The sequence below is a fragment of the Ranitomeya imitator genome, chromosome 6 (genome assembly GCF_032444005.1).
Source record: "Ranitomeya imitator isolate aRanImi1 chromosome 6, aRanImi1.pri, whole genome shotgun sequence".
In the NCBI taxonomy this organism is placed as follows: Eukaryota; Metazoa; Chordata; class Amphibia; order Anura; family Dendrobatidae; genus Ranitomeya; species Ranitomeya imitator.
The window spans coordinates 104,759,188-104,779,692 of NC_091287.1; the positions used below are offsets into that span (position 1 = coordinate 104,759,188).

Below are 20,505 nucleotides of genomic sequence, written 5' to 3' on the forward strand. Positions count from 1 at the left end.
TGTTTCAGTAGGCTCCACAATCTTGGGGAAGACTGCTGACTTGACAGATGTCCAGAAGGCAGTCATTGACACACTCCACAAAGTGGGTAAGCCATAAAAGGTCATTGATAAAGAAGTTGGCTGTTCACAGAGTGCTGTATCCAAGCATATTAATGGAAGGTTGAGTGGAAGGAAAAAGTGTGGTCGAAAAAGGTAAACAAGCAACAGGGATAACTGCAGCCTTGAAAGGATTGTTAAGAAAAAGCCATTAAAAAATGTAAGGGAGATTCACAAGGAGTGGACTGCTGCTGGAGTCATTGCTTCAAGAGCCACCACACATAGACGCATCCAGGACATGGACTACAAGTGGCAAGCCACTCATGACTAGTGTTGAGCATTCCGATACCGCAAGTATCGGGTATCGGCCGATACTTGCGGTATCGGAATTCCGATACCGAGATCCGATATTTTTGTGATATCGGGTATCGGTATCGGAAGTGTAAAATAAAGAATTAAAATAAAAAATATTGTTATATTCACCTCTCCGGCGGCCCCTGGACATCAGCGGGAGGATCCGGCGTCCGGCACGGCTTCTTTCTTCAAAATGCGCGCCTTCAGGACCTGTGGAATGACGTCCCGGCTTCTGATTGGTCGCATGCCGCCCATGTGACCGCCACGCGACCAATCAGAAGCCGCGACGTCATTCCTCAGCTAAAGTCCTAGAATAAGCGCCTTTTAGGACCTGAGGAATGACGTCGCGGCTTCTGATTGGTCGCGTGGCGGTCACATGGGCGGCACGCGACCAATCAGAAGCCGGGACGTCATTCCACAGGTCCTGAAGGCGCGCATTTTGAAGAAAGAAGCCGTGCCGGACGCCGGATCCTCCCGCTGATGTCCAGGGGCCGCCGGAGAGGTGAATATAACAATATTTTTTATTTTAATTCTTTATTTTACACTTTAATATGGATCCCAGGGCCTGAAGGAGAGTTTCCTCTCCTTCAGACCCTGGGATCCATGAGGATACATTCCGATACTTGATGTCCCATTGACTTGTATTGGTATCGGATATCGGTATCGGCGATATCCGATATTTTTCGGGTATCGGCCGATACTATCCGATACCGATACTTTCAAGTATCGGACGGTATCGCTCAACACTACTCATGACCAATAGACAAAGCCATAAGCGTCTTACATGGGCCAAGCAGAAAAAGAACTGGACTGTTGCTTAGTGGTCCAAGGTGTTTTCAGATGAAAGTAAATTTTTAATTTCATTTGGAAATCAAAGTCCCAGAGTCTGGAGGAAGAGTGGATATTCACACAATCCAAGCTGCTTGAGATCTTTTGTGAAGCTGCCACAATCAGTGATGGTTTGGGAAGTCATGTAATCTGCTGTTGTAGGTCCACTGTGTTTTTTCAAGGCCAAAGTCAGCGCAGCCATCTGCCAGGAAATTTTAGAGCACTTCTTGCTTCCCTTTGTCGACAAGCTTTTTGGATATGGAAATTTCATTCTCCAGCAGGACTTGGCACTTGTCCACACTGCCAAAAGTATCAGTACCTGATTTAAAAAGAACAGTATCACTGTGCTTGATTTGCCAGCAAACTCGCCTGATCTTAACCCCATAGACAATATATGGGGAACTGTCAAGAGGAAGATGAGAGAAACCAGATGTTGAGGCTAGTGAAACGCACCAAGTAATAGAGAGAATGATACGAGGTGCGTTCGCAGCCTGGGGTCCACCGTGCAGAGATACCTGCTGCAAAGTGATGGTGGATGGACACTGAGCTCACACGTGGGTTAAACTTCACCCCGTGTGAAATGAAAGTGAGCTCTGTTGATCTGGTTGGCCCTCTCTATCAACCCATTCGTCTCGGGATGGTACACAGAAGAGAGATTCAGCTCAATGCTGAGTAAACGACAGAGCTCTCTTCAAAACCAAGATGTAAACTGGGGACCCCGGTCACTGACAATTTTGTCAGGCATGCCATGTAGATGGAAAACATGTTTAATTTACAACGCAGCCAAGACCCGTGTAGAAGGTAACCGTGGAAGCGGCACCAAGTGCACCATTTTAGAAAAATGGTCGGTAACAACCCAGATAACGGTGCAGCTACGAGACTTGGGTAAGCACACCATGAAGTCCATCCTGACCATCTCTCAGGGCCTGTCTGCCACCAGCAGGGGGTAAAGTAGCCCAGCGGTCCATTGCCGAGGAGACTGATTCTCGAATATAATCCCCGACATCATGGGAAATATGCGGCCACCAGTACATCCTCATCAGACGCTCAGATGTCCTCTTGGTCCCAAAATGTCCACCCACCCTGGACAAGTGAGCCCAAGAGAGAACCTAAGGTCGCAAATTAGATGGCACAAAAGTCTTGCCCGGGGGCACAGACTCTAGCGAAATTGGGGCCACAATCCTCAGGCTCTCAGAAGGAAAAATTAGCCAAGGCTCCTCCTCCTCCTCTACTGAAGACACCACGGAGCGAGAGAGATCATTGGCACGGATGTTCCTCTCCCCGGAAAGATAATGGAGAATAAAGTAGAACCAGGAGAAGAACAGGGACTATCTAGCCTGGAAGGAGTTTAGCCGCTGGGCAGTCTGCAAATAAACCAAATGTTTGTGGTCGGTAAACATTTGGAAGGGAAAACGAGCATCCTCCAGGATTTGTCTCCACTCCGAGAAGGCTAACTTCATAGCTAGCAACTCCCTGTCCCCGATGGAATAATTCCTCTCCGCTGGTGAAAAGGTCTTAGAGAAGAAGAAGTAAGGATGCTTCTGACCTTGAGCATCCTTTTGGAAGAGGACTGCTCCTGCACCGACAGATGAGGCATCCACCTCCATTTTAAATGGCTTATCTACATCGGGGCGATGTAGAATGGCAGAGCTAGCAAAATGGGACTTAATAGAGAGGAAGGCCTTGGAGACCTCCTCCGACCACAATTTGGGATTTTCTCCCTTCTTGGTGACAGCAACCAGGGGAGCTACCAAAGTTGAGAAGTGAGGAATGAACTGGGAATAATAGTAGATGAACCCCATAAAGCGCTGCACCGCTTTGAGAGAATGGGGTTCCTGCCAGTCCATAACAGCCTGTAGCTTGGAAGGATCCATAGCCACTCCTTGGGCCGAGATAATATAGCCCAAGAAAGGCAAAGACTCCTGCTCAAACACACACTTCTCCAAATTGGCAGAGAGGGAGTTTGCCCGTAGGAGGCTGAAGACTTTGCAAACATCTCTCCAGTGGGAGTCTATATCAGGAGAGTAGATGAGAATATCATCCAGATAGACTACAACCGAGGTGAAGAGCATATCCTGGAAGATATCGCTCACAAAGTCTTGGAAAATGGCTGGGGCATTACAGAGCCCGAAGGACATCACCAGGTATTCATAGTGCCCATCCCTGGTGTTAATAGCCATCTTCCATTTGTCCCCCTCACAGATGCGAATCAGATTGTAAGTACCCAGCAGATCTAGGTTAGTAAATACCCTTCCTTCCCGAAGCCTATAAAAGAGCTCAGATATTAGGGGCAGTGGGTACTTGTTCTTATCGGTAATGGCGTTAAGACCCCTGTAATCTATGCATGGACATTATTTTTCCGTTCTTCTTCTGCTAGAAGAACCCAGCCCCTGCAGGTGACACTGACTTCATAATGAATCCTCCTGCCAGGTTCTCCTGGATGTACTGAGACATTGTCTCCGCCTCCGGGAGAAATGATGGGTAGACTCGACCACGAGGAGGCTCAGCACCAGGCAAGAGGGGCAGTGAGGCGGAAGGGTCTCCGCAGCCCTTTTGGAGAACAAGTCCGCATAGGGCCAATATTGCTTGGGATGAGAGGAAAGATCTGCGGGTACCTCAGTAGTAGCAACCTGAACGCACTCCCTCTGACATCTTCCCTCACAAGAATCACTCCATCCCAAAATTCTGCCTGTGGACCACTCAATATGAGGGGAGTGTTACCGTAGCCATGGTATCCCTAACAGGACCTCATCAATTCCCTCAGGAATGACGAGTAGAGAAACAATCTCCTGATGAGATGGCAATATAGATAGAGTAAATGGGATAAACTGGTGTGTTATCTGTGAGAGCAGTGTTGACCCATTCACCACTCGTACGGTCACTGGTTTGGTGAGCATCACCAGGGGTATTGCATGTTGCCGGGCAAAGGCAGATGACATAAAATTGCCCTCCGCCCCAGAATCCACGCAAAGCTCTACCGAATGAGTGGATGAGCTTATGGCAATTGTCCCCTTAAAGGACAGTTTGGAGGAAAACATCGCCGTGTCTATTGTACCTACTTCTACAACCACTAGACGTTGACATTTTCCCGACCGCTGGGAACATCTGGAGGCAAGATGTCCTGACTGCCAGCAGACATGACAGACCTTGAGGGCACGAGCAGTCCGGGACTTAGATCCCACTCGTGACACCTCCATGGCCTCATGTGACTCGGGCGCCTGGACCGGAGATTCCAAAGGTTTGGTGAAGGTGGGAGCCAGCTGAAACCCCTGCCTACACTGGGCTCGATCCAACCTTCGTTTCTTAAAACGAAGATCTATGCGAGTAGAAACAGCTATTAGCTCCTCCAGTGTGGCAGGAATCTCTCTAGTGGCCAAAGCGTCCTTCATATGGTCAGCCAGCCCCCTGCAAAATACAGGGATAAGGGTTTTATCCGACCACTCCAGCTCAGATGCTAAAGTCCGGAAGTGGACGGCAAAATGGCTGACCATGGACGAGCTCTGAGTCAATGCCAACAGTTGGAGCGCCGTACCATGGATGACTCGAGATGTCCTAAAAAGACCTGTTTCAGAGTGTTCAAGAACAGTGGAGCACTCTGCACCACATGATCGCCATGCTCCCACAGCGGCGTATCCCACTCCAACGCCCTGTCCGACAAGAGAAATGTAATGAATCCCACCTTTGCCCGCTCTGTGGGAAAACGTGCAGCCAGGAGCTCGAGGTGTATTGCACACTGGCTCATGAAACCCCTACAAGATTTACTATCACCAAAGTTTTTATCTGGCAGCGGGAGGCGAGATAAGGTCGGAACAGGGGTGGCGGTGGACAAACTTGCTGCAGCCACGCTAGCAGCCTGAACAGCTACAGCGGTAACATGCACAGTTGAGGTTGTGCATTCGAAAGCCGCCAACTTGCCCTCCAGCTGCTGGATGAACCGCAGCAGTTGCTGTTCGTTCACGTTTACTAGCCAGACCATGGTGCTAGTATACTGTTAAGGCTAGCGGAACGCACCAAGTAATAGAGAGAATGATACGAGGTGTGTTCGCAGCCCAGGGTCCACCATGCAGAGATACCTGCTGCAAAGTAATGGCAGATGGACACTGAGCTCACACATGGGTTAAACTTCACCCCATGCAAAATGAAAGCGAGCTCTATTGCCTCACAGAGTCGCTCTGTACACAGAGATAAATACCCTATTTAGGGTTGTGCTTGCTATGGAACTCTTCTGTGCTAACCGCACACATGAAGGATCCAGATGCTAAGCCAAGGCTAATTGCCCCCACTGATGATAGCTGCCTGCCTGAGTGTACAGCCCCAAAGCTAAACAGACCCACACCACATATATACTGAGTGGTAGAGCATCCACTGGCAACAGCCAAACACAAATGATACTAGCGCATAGCCATGTGGCCATGCAGCCATGCAAACCTTTTATAGTTGTAGCTCTCCAGGACCTTCCTGGTGGACCAATAGGAGCTGCTACAGGACCTGTGCATGTGACCCCCGATCTCCAATGAGAGGTCTTCCCTTGGGCATGCTCAGAAGGAGAAAAGCAGGACTTAGTCCCAAGAACACCTGCTCACTGCCAAACAGTACTGGTTATAATGGCTGAACCTGGAAGGGCAGCAGTAGCCAAACGTGCAGTATCTTTCCAAGCCAGGCGCTGGGACCGACGTCTCCGCTGAGCAGGTTCCACTCCAGCTGGAGAAGAATGGAAGACCGCAGCGGACATGGTTCGAGATTACCCCTGTGCAGCGGCAGGAACTCGACACCTAACACCAAACCCAACAATATAGACAAGCTGAAGGTTGCTACCAAAGCAACCTGGTATTCCATACCACCTCAGCAATGCCATAGGCTAACCACCTCCATGCCATGCTGCATTGATGCAGTGATGCAGTAACATAGTAACATAGTTAGTAAGGCCGAAAAAAGACATTTGTCCATCCAGTTCAGCCTATATTCCATCATAATAAATCCCCAGATCTACGTCCTTCTACAGAACCTAATAATTGTATGATACAATATTGTTCTGCTCCAGGAAGACATCCAGGCCTCTCATGAACCCCTCGACTGAGTTCGCCATCACCACCTTCTCATTCAAGCAATTCCAGATTCTCACTGCCCTAACAGTAAAGAATCCTCTTCTATGTAATTGATGCAAAAGAAGCCCCGACCAAGTATTGAGTGCATTTACTGAACATTCATTTCAGTAGGCCAACATTTCAGATTTTAAAATCATTTTTCAAACTGGTGTTATAAAGTATTTTATTTTACTGACATGACTTTTGGGTGTTCATTGGCTGTAAGCCATAATCATCAACATTAATCAAAATAAACACTCAAAATAGATCACTCTGTTTGTAATGACTCTATATAATACTGTATATGAGATTCACTTTTTATATTGAAGAACTGAATTAAATTAGCTTTTTGATTATATATTAATTTTGTAAGAAGCACAAATATAAAATGGTGCCTCCTCAACAAATGACATTATAAAAATATATATATATATTTCCTGAATAGAAATTTTAACCACGAATTAGCCTATATTCAATATGACTAATGTCTTATTAATGTCATAATAAACATCTGAGTATGTGCCAATACTAGTGTTGAGCATTCCGATACCGCAAGTATCGGGTATCGGCCGATACTTGCGGTATCGGAATTCCGATACCGAGTTCCGATACTTTTGTGGTATCGGGAATCGGTATCGGATCCATATTAATGTGTAAAATAAAGAATTAAAATAAAAAATATTGATATGCTCACCTGTCCGGAGGCCCCTGGACATCACCGCTGGTAACCGGCAGCCTTCTTTGCTTAAAATGAGCGCGTTTAGGGCCTTCCATGACGTCACGGCTTCTGATTGGTCGCGTGCCGCTCATGTGACCACCACGCGACCAATCACAAGCCGCGACGTCATTCTCAGGCCCTAAACTCCTCATTCTAGGAATTTAGGACCTGAGAATGACGTCACGGCTTGTGATTGGTCGTGTGGCGGTCACATGAGCGGCACGCGACCAATCAGAAGCCGTGACATCATGGAAGGCCCTAAACGCGCTCATTTTAAGCAAAGAAGGCTGCCGGTTACCAGCGGTGATGTCCAGGGGCCTCCGGAGAGGTAAGTATATCAATATTTTTTATTTTAATTCTTTATTTTACACAATAAAATGGATCCCAGGGCCTGAAGGAGAGTTTCCTCTCCTTCAGACCCTGGGAACCATCAGGATACCTTCCGATACTTGATGTCCCATTGACTTGTATTGGTATCGGTATCGGCGATATCCGATACTTTTCGGGTATCGGCCGATACTATCCGATACCAATACTTTCAAGTATCGGATGGTATCGCTCAACACTAGCCAATACATAACTTGTCCATTTTTTATTGATTAAGTGCTCAAAATCACTTTATATGGCTATTGCATTTTACAGTTTTATGAAAAGAACCTTGACAATACAACATGACAAGATATGACATGTTCTTCTTAGGTCATTGACTGCAGGAAAAGATAAGCAGGGGTGGGGTTTAGATAAAAGGAATACCATACCATATTTTCCTCTGTGATATGCATTATTCTTCATTAGAGAAGTATGTTGGACCTCTGGTTACGTTATATTGAAAAAGACCGCATTATTTTTTTATTTTATTTTAACAGATTTGTTTGAGGCAGTTGATTTTATAGAGACTTAGGTTTTAGGAGTTGTCATTTAGGAAGGGAATTGCAACTTGCTTACTCACCTGCTTTTAAGGTCTATTCACATGTTTTGCAGAAATGTCTGCAAATTAAAATGAGTTCTATTTTTGTAAATTAGGTTATTTTGTGGCAAACACATTTCTACATGCCCTATGAAAAGGAATAGGACAATCACAAAAACGTCTGCAACAAAATCTCCAAATAGAAAATATGCCCTTAGTTAAGGTGTATTATAGGCTAATTTGTAAAAACAGAATAACTAAAAGCTTCATGGGAATGTATATTATGGTGTTCAGTTTTAATGTAGCTCCAAATACTGTCAAGTAAAATGTATCTAAGACTGTCTTCTTCTTTACACATTAGATACCACATATTCATCAGCAGAATCACCAAACGTACAGCTCAAATTAAAGAGATACTTACCTGCCCAGGCCTCAAAACAAATGCACTAACTTATTTTTTATAGATTTTTGAAGGATTTTCAAGTTCTCTTTTTGTGGTTTTGATGTTAGAGTAGGACTCAAAAAATGTGAGGACCCTTGACGTGGGTTGTGAGCTTCCATATTTTGGCCACAATATCAACTAATACCTCACATATATTGCTATGTGTTTTCTGCACTTTACATGTTTTCAGGGTGCAGTTGGGCCCAGATAGCTCTGTAAACTATGGCCTCTGCTAACACAGGATGCACTGGGCACCCGCCTGATCTAAGAGAATGGGCATCATTAATATGCTGTGAACCAGATGCTCTGCATCTCCTATGTGTGAACATTGCCGCATACAGACTGTATCTTTTTGCGTACTGGTGTACCAAACGGCCAATCCCTGAATGTAGGCTGGCTGTCTCATCAGTATTACTGCACCTGTGTAGCCACCATCTTTAGATGGGTCCACTGCACCCTGTTAGTGCATTTGTTTTGAGGCCTGGGCAGGTAAGCATCTCTACCTTTTCCTTGATTTTTTTTTATAGATTTTTGGAAGATTTTCAAGTACTCTTTTAGTGGTTTTGATGTTAGCTCAAGTTAAAGGCTATAACATATCTTGAGAATATCCATATAATTTGAAGCATCACTGATAAACTAATCCATGACAGATGTAGTCCGTGCTTCGTGATGAGTGTTTGCCTGATTCTATTAGTCTGAGTTCTGATCTTCTGCTGCCTGACCCTTTGAACCGTGGCCGGATTATTCCTTTGTCTTTTCCTTTCGCTTTGATATGCTATCTCCTGGTATTTTGACCCCCGGAAAAGTTATCAGTGATGTCCTGATGAAGAAGTTATGTACTCTGAAACGCGTTGACTAATAAACTATATACTTCTGGATTGGCATCTTCCATTCTTTGGTCGGTAGCGCAGAGCAACCCATTTGCTCTTACTTTTTTGTGCATTCTGTTCACACAGACAAATAATCTAAGGTATTGGTAACCTCAACGATCAAATCTCAAAAGTGATAGTAATTATTTTTAATGCATGAATGCATAAAGTATTATAAACAAAACCAGCTTTTTCTTTATAAAGAATATTTAATCAAATTTCTGAAGCAATTTCTTCAGTTAATTTTGAATATGTACTTGATTCATCTGACAATATATACTCGCTAAAATACTTTCACTGGTACTAAACTATTTTTTGCCTTGGAACATGGTCAACTTTGTTAAAACATGAATTTCCACTCCTACCTTTTGCGGGTCAAATCGTTGAATAAGCAAACAATCTCCATTAACATTACGCACATTTTCAAACATTGAACGAGAATTTTTTTGTTTGCCTAAACAATTTCATGTACGATGAATGACTGTTTTTTGACACATAATTCAGTTGCTGAACTCATTTATATTACACAATTATTGTGAACCATGGATCACTACTAGTGTTGAGCATTCCAATACCGCAAGTATCGGGTATCGGCCGATATTTGCGGTATCGGAATTCCGATACTGAGTTCCGATATTTTTGTGATATCGGGAATCGGTATCGGGATTTAGATTTATGTGTAAAATAAAGCATAAAAATAAAAAAATATTGATATATTTACCCTCGGACGGACCCTGGTTGTCACCGCTGCAATCGCCATGTTTTCCTTCCTATGAATGAGCTTGTTAAGTACCTTCGATGACGTCGCGGCTTGTGATTGGTCACTGAGCGGTCATGTCACCGTTCACGCGACCAATCACAAGCCGCGACGTCATCGAAAGTACTTAACGCGCTCATTCCTAAGAATGAGCGCGTGAAGGACCTTCGATGACGTCGTGGCTTGTGATTGGTCACGTGAGCAGTCACATGACCGCTCAGCGACCGGTCACATGACCGCTCAGTGACCAATCACAAGCCGCGACGTCATCGAAGGTCATTAAAGCGCTCATTCTTAGGAAGAAAAGCATGGCGATTGCAGCGGTGACAACCAGGGCCCGTCCGAGGGTAAGTATATCAATATTTTTTATTTTTATTCTTTATTTTAGACATTAATATGGATCCCAGGGCCTGAAGGAGAGTTTCCTCTCCTTCAGACCCTGGGAACCATTACGGATACCTTCCGATATTTGTGTCCCATTGACTTGTATTGGTATAGGATATCGGTATCGGCGATATCCGATATTTTTCGGATATCGGCCGATACCATTCAATACCAATACTTTCAAATATCGGACGTATCGCTCAACACTAATCAACACCGTTAGAATTTGACAGATTATGGGCCAGAGTAAATAGGCCTTAACTCTAAAAGGTATTGGGCTTCTTTTGCCTTGATATTCAAATAATCAATATTGCCTTGCTAATTATTTACTTTGCCAATGTCAAACAGATAATGTCCCCCTGTGTAGCCAATATTCATTACACTTATTAAATCTTGCACAAAGTGACACGCAACAGGTCCAGTGATCTGATCAGCTTCAGCACTTACAATCTCAATTGGAAAAAGCTTGTAAACTTGTAAGCACTGCGCTCCTTGCCTAGCAGATAGGCTACCAATGATACACTGTAGAGGTGTTCAGTAATGTATTCAATAAGTAGTAAACCGTAAAGCTTAAAATGTATCTCTTCTTGTGAACAGAAAGGAATTTTAAAGGGAATTCACCAGCAGTATTTTACATCTCAAACTACTTATATGTGCATGTAGCTCTTACAACATGGTCCAGCAAAATATTTACAAGGCCATTTCATTCCTTTGTTACTAAAAAGTCAATGATTGAATTTATATGCAAATGAGGAAGAATAATTATTTGTAGATTTTAAGTACTTGTCACTCAGCCCTATTCCCCACAGGACACTGTCTGCACCTGATTGAATGGCAGGGTTTTTTACATGAAATTACAGCAGTTGTCAATCAAACAGAAGGAAGTAGCATTGGGTAGGGAGTAGAGCTGGAGTGACAGAGTCTTCAGATCTACAAATAGCTTTTCAGCTATAATTGAATAGCTGATTTCTCTGCAACTGAGGAATGCATGTACTATTCTTTAAAAGAGCTACATGCACATATAGGTTTTTAGGGGGTGGAGATGAGAGTGGGGGTTGAGTTCCGGTTGGTAAGAAAAGTTGCTTGTTTTTACAAACACTTTTAAATTTTAACCATTTATGTTGATGAAAATAACCCTTTAAGGCAAACCAGTTTTCTAAAACATTGATCATAAAGAATAAAATAATTAACATGTGTCTACATCTGTGGCACTAAAATTATCAGCAACTATTTATTTTACATTTTTTGCACAAATTTTCTGCTAATCATTAATTATTAGCAACATGACTCTGGGAAGTGCAAGGAACATTAAGTTTCTCAAAATCTATAGTGGATATTAATAACATTTTAAGACTAAATTGTAATTTCCATATTTCTAGTATACTTACTGCGGTTAGGCTTGGAAAGAGGTTAATTGCAGCTGCAGTGTCTAAAGAGAATGGAAGGAATTGTTTTATATCCAGCGCTTGATGTAAAGTGGGTAATGGAGGTCGCACCAGCGCAGAAAGTGCTGGGCTCTGGCATGTTCCACCTAAAAGTGAATACAAATAGAATCTGGTCTATTACTTTATTTGAAACAGAATATAATATAACCCTTATAATAAAAAATCCTTAACACAGAAAATCAGATTAGTCACAACCTTGACAAAACATCTGTGTCTTCCATTCATTTGTGCAAATAATACATTATTTTGTCAGGAACAAAGTATTCCAAATAGCACATACAGTTGTTCTAAAGAGTTTACGTACCCCGGCAGAATTTTTGGCTTTCTTGGCTTTTTCTCAGAGAATATGAATGATAACACCAAAAATTTTTCTCCACACATGGTTAGTGGTTGGGTGAAGCCATTTATTGTCAAACTACTGTGTTTTTTCTTTTTAAATAATAATGACAACCCAAAACATCCAAATGACCCTGATCAAAAGTTCACATACCCTGGTGATTTTGGCCTGATAACATGCACAGAAGTTAACACAAATGGGTTTGAATGGCTCCTGACCTGTGACCTATTTGAATGTGTGTGTGCATAAAAGATGAGTGAGTTTCTGGGATCACTTTTTATTTCACCATTTTGGAATACATATGAGAAAATGGCTAGAAGGTTGGAGGAGTGTTTAAACTAGGAATTGGGGGGAGGGTATTCATTTTATAGGAGGGGAAGATAGTGCAGATAGAGACCTGGGCACAAATAAGGAAGTTGGGGGTGGCGGTGGCATGGGGGGTGGGGTTAAAACAGTTAATAATTTAAGAATAGAGGTACAGAGAGGAACATCAAGTGCATGTATACTAATGCCAGAAGCCTCGCCAACAAAATGGACGAATTAGAACTAATGTTGTTGGAGCATAATTATGACATGGTGGGGATATCTGAAACATGGCTGGATGAGAGCCATGACTGGGCTGTTAACTTGCAGGGCTATAGCCTGTTCAGAAATGACCGTACAGATAAGCGAGGTGGTGGGGTGTGTCTATATGTAAAATCGTCCTTAAAACCCATCCTGCGCGATAATATAGGTGAATCTAATGAAAATGTAGAATCCCTGTGGGTGGAGATAAGGGGAGGGGGAAAAAATAATAAATTACTGATAGGGGTTTGTTATAAATCTCCAAAAATAATGGAAGCAATGGAGAATATCCTCGTAAAGCAAATAGATGAAGCTGCGACTCAAGGAGAAGTTATTATTGGGGGACTTCAACTACCCTGAAATAGATTACGGAACAGAAACCTGTAGTTCCAGCAAAGGTAATCGGTTTTTGACAACTATGAGAGACAATTACCTTTCACAACTGGTTTAGGACCCAACAAGAAGGGGGGCACTGCTAGACCTAATATTAACCAACAGGCCAGACCGCACAGCAAATATAAGGGTTGGGGGTCACTTGGGAAATAGCGATCACAAAATAATAAGTTTTCATGTATCCTTTGAAAAGATGTGTAATAGAGGGGTTACAAGGACACTAAATTTCAGGAGGGCAAATTTCCAACGGATGAGAGAGGATCTTGGTGCAATTAACTGGGACGATATCCTGAGACACAAAAATACACAAGGAAAATGGGAGACATTTATTAGCATCCTGGATAGGACCTGTGCACAGTATATACCGTATGGGAATAAACATACTAGAAATAGGAGGAAACCAATATGGCTAAATAGAGCTGTAAGGGGCGCAATAAGTGACAAAAAGAAAGCATTTAGAGAATTAAAGGAAGTAGGTAGTGATGAGGCATTAAATAAATACAGAAAATTAAATAAATTCTCTAAAAAGCAAATCAAGGCAGCAAAGATTGAGACAGAGAGACTCATTGCCAGAGAGAGTAAAAATAATCCTAAAATATTCTTTAACTACATAAATAGTAAGAAACTAAAAAATGATAGTGTTGGCCCCCTTAAAAATAGTCTGGGTGAAATGGTGGATGAGGATGAGGAAAAACCTCTGGGCAAAACCGTCAATGAAAAAGACCTGGGTTTATGGGTGGATGACAAACTCATATTCAGTGGCCAGTGTCAGGCAGCTGCTACAAAGGCAAATAAAATAATGGGATGCATTAAAAGAGGCATAGATGCTCATGAGGAGAACAATTTTACCTCTATACAAGTCACTAGTTCGACCACACTTAGAATACTGTGCACAGTTCTGGTCTCCAGTGTATAAGAAAGACATAGCTGAACTAGAGCGAGTGCAAAGAAGACCGACCAAGGTTATTAGAGGACTGGGGGGTCTGCAATACCAAGATAGGTTATTACACTTAAGGCTATTTAGTTTGAAAAAACGAAGACTAAGGGGTGATCTAATGTTAATGTATAAATATATGAGGGGACAGTACAAAGACCTTTCTGATGATCTTTTTAATCATAGACCTGAAACAGGGACAAGGGGGCATCCTCTGCGTTTGGAGGAAAAAAGGTTTAAGAATAATAACAGACGCGGATTCTTTACTGTAAGAGCAGTGAGACTATGGAACTCTCTGCCGTATGATGTTGTAATGAGTGATTAATTACTTAAATTTAAGAGGACTGGATACATTTCTGGAAAAGCATAATGTTACAGGGTATATACACTAGATTCCTTGATAGGGCGTTGATCCAGGGAACTAGTCTGATTGCCGTATGTGGAGTCGGGAAGGAATTTTTTTCCCCAATGTGGAGCTTACTCTTTGCCACATGGGTTTTTTTTGCCTTCCTCTGGATCAACATGTTAGGGCATGTTAGGTTAGGCTACGGGTTGAACTAGATGGACTTATAGTCTTCCTTCAACCTTAATAACTATGTAACTATGAAACACTTTGATTGCTTTTTATTGCACTTTATACCGGCTTTGTGGTGACTAAAAAACAGCAATTTTGGCATTTTAAACCAATTGAGTTAATAGATTTTATATTTTGATAGATGAGACTTTTATTTTTCAATATCTGTATGTGTTTAAATGGCCCAAAGTCCATACCTAAATTCCACTGAGAATCTGTGGCAAGACTTGAAGATTTAATTTTACTGATTCTTTCCATGTCGGTAAGTTAGAACTAGTTTGCAAAGAAGAATGGGCAAACATGGCAGCCTCTAGATGTGCAAAGCTAGTAGAGACATTGCTCAAACACATCACCGCAGTAATTGAAGCGAAGGGTGGTCCCACAAAGTACTGACTCAGGTGGGCTGAATACAAATGCACATCACAATTTTCAGAATTATGTTGTTAAAGTATTTAGAAAACCATATGTCATTTTCTTGAATACTTGCTATATGTCATAAAATCCCAATAAAAAAACATTTAAAATTATAAAAAAGTTCACAAGGTATGAATATTTTGTCAAAGTACTGTACATCAAATAATAAGGAAACTTATGTTCCTGACAAGCGCCAATGTTTTTTTTTTTACATTTTTAGTCACTCAAATTTTACTGTAATCATCCCCAAACTATAATAAATTAATAAAGTAACATTTAGAGCATACTTTTTTTTATCATTTTCTGGGACCAGTTTTGATCTATGAGAAGTTGGACTTTCTAGATTAAAAAAAGTTTAAAATATCTTCACAAATTTACCATTTGCTCTCTGTTAGTTATGTCACTTCTTAAGTCAATTGACTGTTCCAGTCATGATTTAGGCTTGTCACAGTGATATAGTGAAAAACGATGCAATCACTTATAACAAACTCATTCATTAGTATCAATAATTTAGATAATTTTGTACAAATGCATCATTAATTTTTCTCTGTTATTTATTGCAGAAAAAGCTACGTAATTTTTCTTGAGCTTAAGAAGTACAGTGGGGCAAAAAAGTATTTAGTCAGTCAGCAATAGTGCAAGTTCCACCACTTAAAAAGATGAGAAGCATCTGTAATTTACATCATAGGTAGACCTCAACTATGGGAGACAAACTGAGAAAAAAAAATCCAGAAAATCACATTGTCTGTTTTTTTAACAATTTATTTGCATATTATGGTGGAAAATAAGTATTTGGTCAGAAACAAAATTTCATCTCAATACTTTGTAATATATCCTTTGTTGGCAATGACAGAGGTCAAACGTTTTCTGTAAGTCTTCACAAGGTTGCCACACACTGTTGTTGGTATGTTGGCCCATTCCTCCATGCAGATCTCCTCTAGAGCAGTGATGTTTTTGGCTTTTCGCTTGGCAACACGGACTTTCAACTCCCTCCAAAGGTTTTCTATAGGGTTGAGATCTGGAGACTGGCTAGGCCACTCCAGGACCTTGAAATGCTTCTTACGAAGACACTCCTTCGTTGCCCTGGCGGTGTGCTTTGGATCATTGTCATGTTGAAAGACCCAGCCATGTTTCATCTTCAATGCCCTTGCTGATGGAAGGAGGTTTGCACTCAAAATCTCACAATACATGGCCCCATTCATTCTTTCATGTACCCGGATCAGTCATCCTGGCCCCTTTGCAGAGAAATAGCCCCAAAGCATGATGTTTCCACCACCATGCTTTACAGTAGGTATGGTGTTTGATGGATGCAACTCAGTATTCTTTTTCCTCCAAACACGACAAGTTGTGTTTCTACCAAACAGTTCCAGTTTGGTTTCATCAGACCATAGGACATTCTCCCAAAACTCCTCTGGATCATCCAAATGCTCTCTAGCAAACTTCAGACGGGCCCGGACATGTACTGGCTTAAGCAGTGGGACACGTCTGGCACTGCAGGATCTGAGTCCATGGTGGCGTAGTGTCTTACTTATGGTAGGCCTTGTTACATTGGTCCCAGCTCTCTGCAGTTCATTCACTAGGTCCCCCCGCGTGGTTCTGGGATTTTTGCTCACCGTTCTTGTGATCATTCTGACCCCACGGGGTGGGATTTTGCGTGGAGCCCCAGATCGAGGGAGATTATCAGTGGTCTTGTATGTCTTCCATTTTCTAATTATTGCTCCCACTGTTGATTTCTTCACTCCAAGCTGGTTGGCTATTGCAGATTCAGTCTTCCCAGCCTGGTGCAGGGCTACAATTTTGTTTCTGGTGTCCTTTGACAGCTCTTTGGTCTTCACCATAGTGGAGTTTGGAGTCAGACTGTTTGAGGGTGTGCACAGGTGTCTTTTTATACTGATAACAAGTTTAAACAGGTGCCATTACTACAGGTAATGAGTGGAGGAAAGAGGAGACTCTTAAAGAAGAAGTTACAGGTCTGTGAGAGCCAGAAATCTTGATTGTTTGTTTCTGACCAAATACTTATTTTCCACCATAATATGCAAATAAATTGTTAAAAAAACAGACAATGTGATTTTCTGGATTTTTTTTTCTCAGTTTGTCTCCCATTGTTGAGGTCTACCTATGATGTAAATTACAGACGCCTCTCATCTTTTTAAGTGGTGGAACTTGCACTATTGCTGGCTGACTAAATACTTTTTTGCCCCACTGTATATCTGAAAATGACATGTCCTGGAGATCAGAAATCAACCTTAATTTCTTATTTAAATAGATATATTTTCTGACACAGAATATCAAAGTCAATAACCTGGGAAGAAGATTTCATCATGGGCTTTTAAAAGCACTTGTCTGCTCTCATCCACTCCCCATAAATATTAGTAGGGTGAAAACAATCTCCACGAGGGTCTACTCTCACCAACAACAGGTTTGTTGACAATCAAATATCATATTATGTTATCTTATGATATATACATTCATCAAAATGAACATTTCATAGCAGAAGATGAAAATGAATCATGCTATGGCATATTAAAATCTAGCTGTAATGTTAACACATGCATTTTTCTTGTTTTGTTTGAATGGCTATTAGCAAATATAATAACCAATTTCACAGTCCGCTATGCAACATATGTAAAAAAATAAATATAGTTAATACATTATAAAAATTGGCATGTTGAATCTTCTACATCAAATAACATCAAGATGTAAAACTTTTATTGAAATTAGTTTCAGAATGTAATAGCCAAATTGATTTAATGGGGTTCTGAGGCCTTATTTTACTAAGGGCAGTCATACAAGTTAACTCTAAAAGCTATCTCGCCCAACCTAACCATTGCCATGACAGCTTGACACAGTCATGTAAGCATGTGTCCACGACAGTGGAAAGGGAATAAGCCACTGATAAAAACCACCAGCAGAAGCTTATCTACCTGAGAACAAAAATACTGCCCAAATTTAAAATCCAACTGCATGATCCTTATCTTTCCCAACATTGGCGTCAGGGAGAATGGAGATGCCTTCATGTGGTTAAGACCCCCAAATACATTAGACTAACATTAGCTGAATCCTGTGTTATCAGTGTGTAGAAACCAATAACTTAATGTGTGGGGGGGGACTCTTGACTTTTCCCGACAGATGATGTTGGGGGACAGAAGGATGCAGCATGTCTTGTTGCCAATAGTATGTCCTTGTATTCTACAGTAGATAATAATCTAATAATAATCTTTATTTTTATATAGCGCTAACATATTCCGCAGCGCTTTACAGTTTGCACACATTATCATCGCTGTCTCCGATGGGGCTCACAATCTAAATTCCCTATCAGTATGTCTTTGGAATGTGGGAGGAAACCGGAGTGCCCGAAGGAAACCCACGCAAACACGGAGAGAACATACAAACTCTTTGCAGATGTTGTCCAAGGTGGGATTAGAACCCAGGACTCCAGCGCTGCAAGGCTGCTGTGCTAACCACTGCGCCACCATGCTGCCAGAAATTTCTGGCAGCGGCTTTCTCATAGACATCATAGGAGTACTCGGCCAAGTGGAGATATAACTGAAATATTGACCTTAATGTATGTTCGAAATGGAGTAACTATAGTTTGCCCAGGACAACGAAAGATCATTTTAGTGACTATTGCATGAATAGCTATTTATCATACCAGTCACAATGCTTGCTGACAACATTAGCCAGAGTGCTCCATTACATTAATAACCACAGTTCTCTTACAATTATAGTCACATTGACAATTTTGCCCATTTTTCATTAAATTATATGGTAAAATGAATGGTGTCATAGTAAACTGCTGCTTGTCCCATAAAAGTCAAGCACTCGAGCAAGGAAGAAATAAAAGTGAAAAAATTAAAAATTCCCGTGTTGCTAAGGGGCTAGCAGTGTAAATTCACGTAACTCCTTCTGTTTGATGCTGCAGTATCTTAGCATTTGAGACTACAACTTTTAACTTTCCCCAGAGTCATACTGTCTAATAACAGCCTGAGTTGGGTTATTTTGGTATGGGAAAAGAAAAGAAAAAAGTTTCAGCACCAGTTGTCTCTTCATAAAATCTTTAGTACTTTATTCTCATGTCAAGAAAAAAACATCATGCGGGGACACAGACCCTAAACGCCTGATGCGTTTCGAACAAAGTTCTTAGTCATAGACAAATGAACAATACATAAAAACATCTTTATATACCCATTCCATGAAGTAAAACCATGTACACCTGTAGCTTGCCATGATTGGTTTACATTCATTAGAAAATCAAATGTGACACAGCCTACCAGAAAATCATGACGCCTACACAGATTATCGTCTCCTTATCCACACGAAGTAAGTTTGTGAGAGATATCCCTACTTACTCAATATAACAACTCTATGGGTTAGCCTGTGTGTTATGCATCACAGCTGAGCATCTGCCACAATAATATCCAATACAACCTGTATATGATATATTTTGTAACAGGAGAAACAGAAGAGTCTAGAAATGGCCAATAGGTTACAAAATAACCCAATTTATTGAAAAATATGTCACTAGCTATTACATAAAAATACAAGAAATTATCAAAAAGTATATAGTATATGGTTTACAATAACATTGTGACTATATCCATGGATACATTCAATGACCCAGAATTAGAGAACAGGACATGCGCAATTGTCACAAGATCAAGAGATTTCCACAGATGGACAGCATATCTGTAGATTGCCTCCAAATGAGTGTATACATCTCAGATATATAGTGATATAGCTGAACAGTGCAATCAGGTGAGTGATAAATTAGCCACCATACATCTATGTGCAATTCATACAAAATAGTGTATGGATAATATGGTATGGTTCTGTACAGAAGTCCTGTCTGGATCCTGGTCACCTTATCCCAACGTGCGTTTCGCATGTGACAGTTACCGCTTCCCCTGTATCACAGCTATACATCTGCTACAGGAATAACCAGCACAATATGTGTGCGATATGTTTGTGTGTGTTATGTGTCACAGCTGTGCATCTGCTGTAATAGCGTAAAGAAAAAATAAATAAATAAAAAAATAAAAAAATAAAAAATAATAAAAATAATAACAAAAATAATAATACATTTGTAGCCTGTGTGTGTTAGGGCTAGCGGAACACACCAAATAATAAGATAGATTAAGGTGCGTTCGCAGCCCGGGGTCCACCGTGCAGAGATGGAACCTGCTGCCAAGTAATGACAGACTATATGGCAGTACAATGTGAATACACACACGGGTTAACTTCACCCTGTGTGAAGGAAGCGAACCCTGTTAAGTCACAGGGCCACGGTACCACACACAAGAGCACAAGCAAGGAGTCACCAAGCTCAGTCCCAAGACTTGGGATCCGAGTCCGACTAGACTACTTGGGCTCGACACCGCTACGGGGGTGTCAGCGTAACCAAAGTAATAACAACAGATGCACAAGAGTGCATGCGGTGCCGCACTGGCGGACGCCACTAACCACCC

General features: G+C 41.7%; 1 protein-coding gene across 2 annotated transcripts in view; it reads right to left on the reverse strand.

Annotated features, from left to right (window-relative positions):
• ZNF385D (zinc finger protein 385D) overlaps nt 1–20,505 on the reverse strand; it is a 585,391-nt gene that overhangs the window by 402,511 nt on the left and 162,375 nt on the right. For both annotated transcript variants that reach the window (XM_069729985.1, XM_069729986.1), the window contains exon 2: nt 11,768–11,910. In XM_069729985.1, the coding sequence (XP_069586086.1) occupies nt 11,768–11,910 (143 nt within the window). The remainder of the gene's footprint in view (nt 1–11,767; nt 11,911–20,505) is intronic.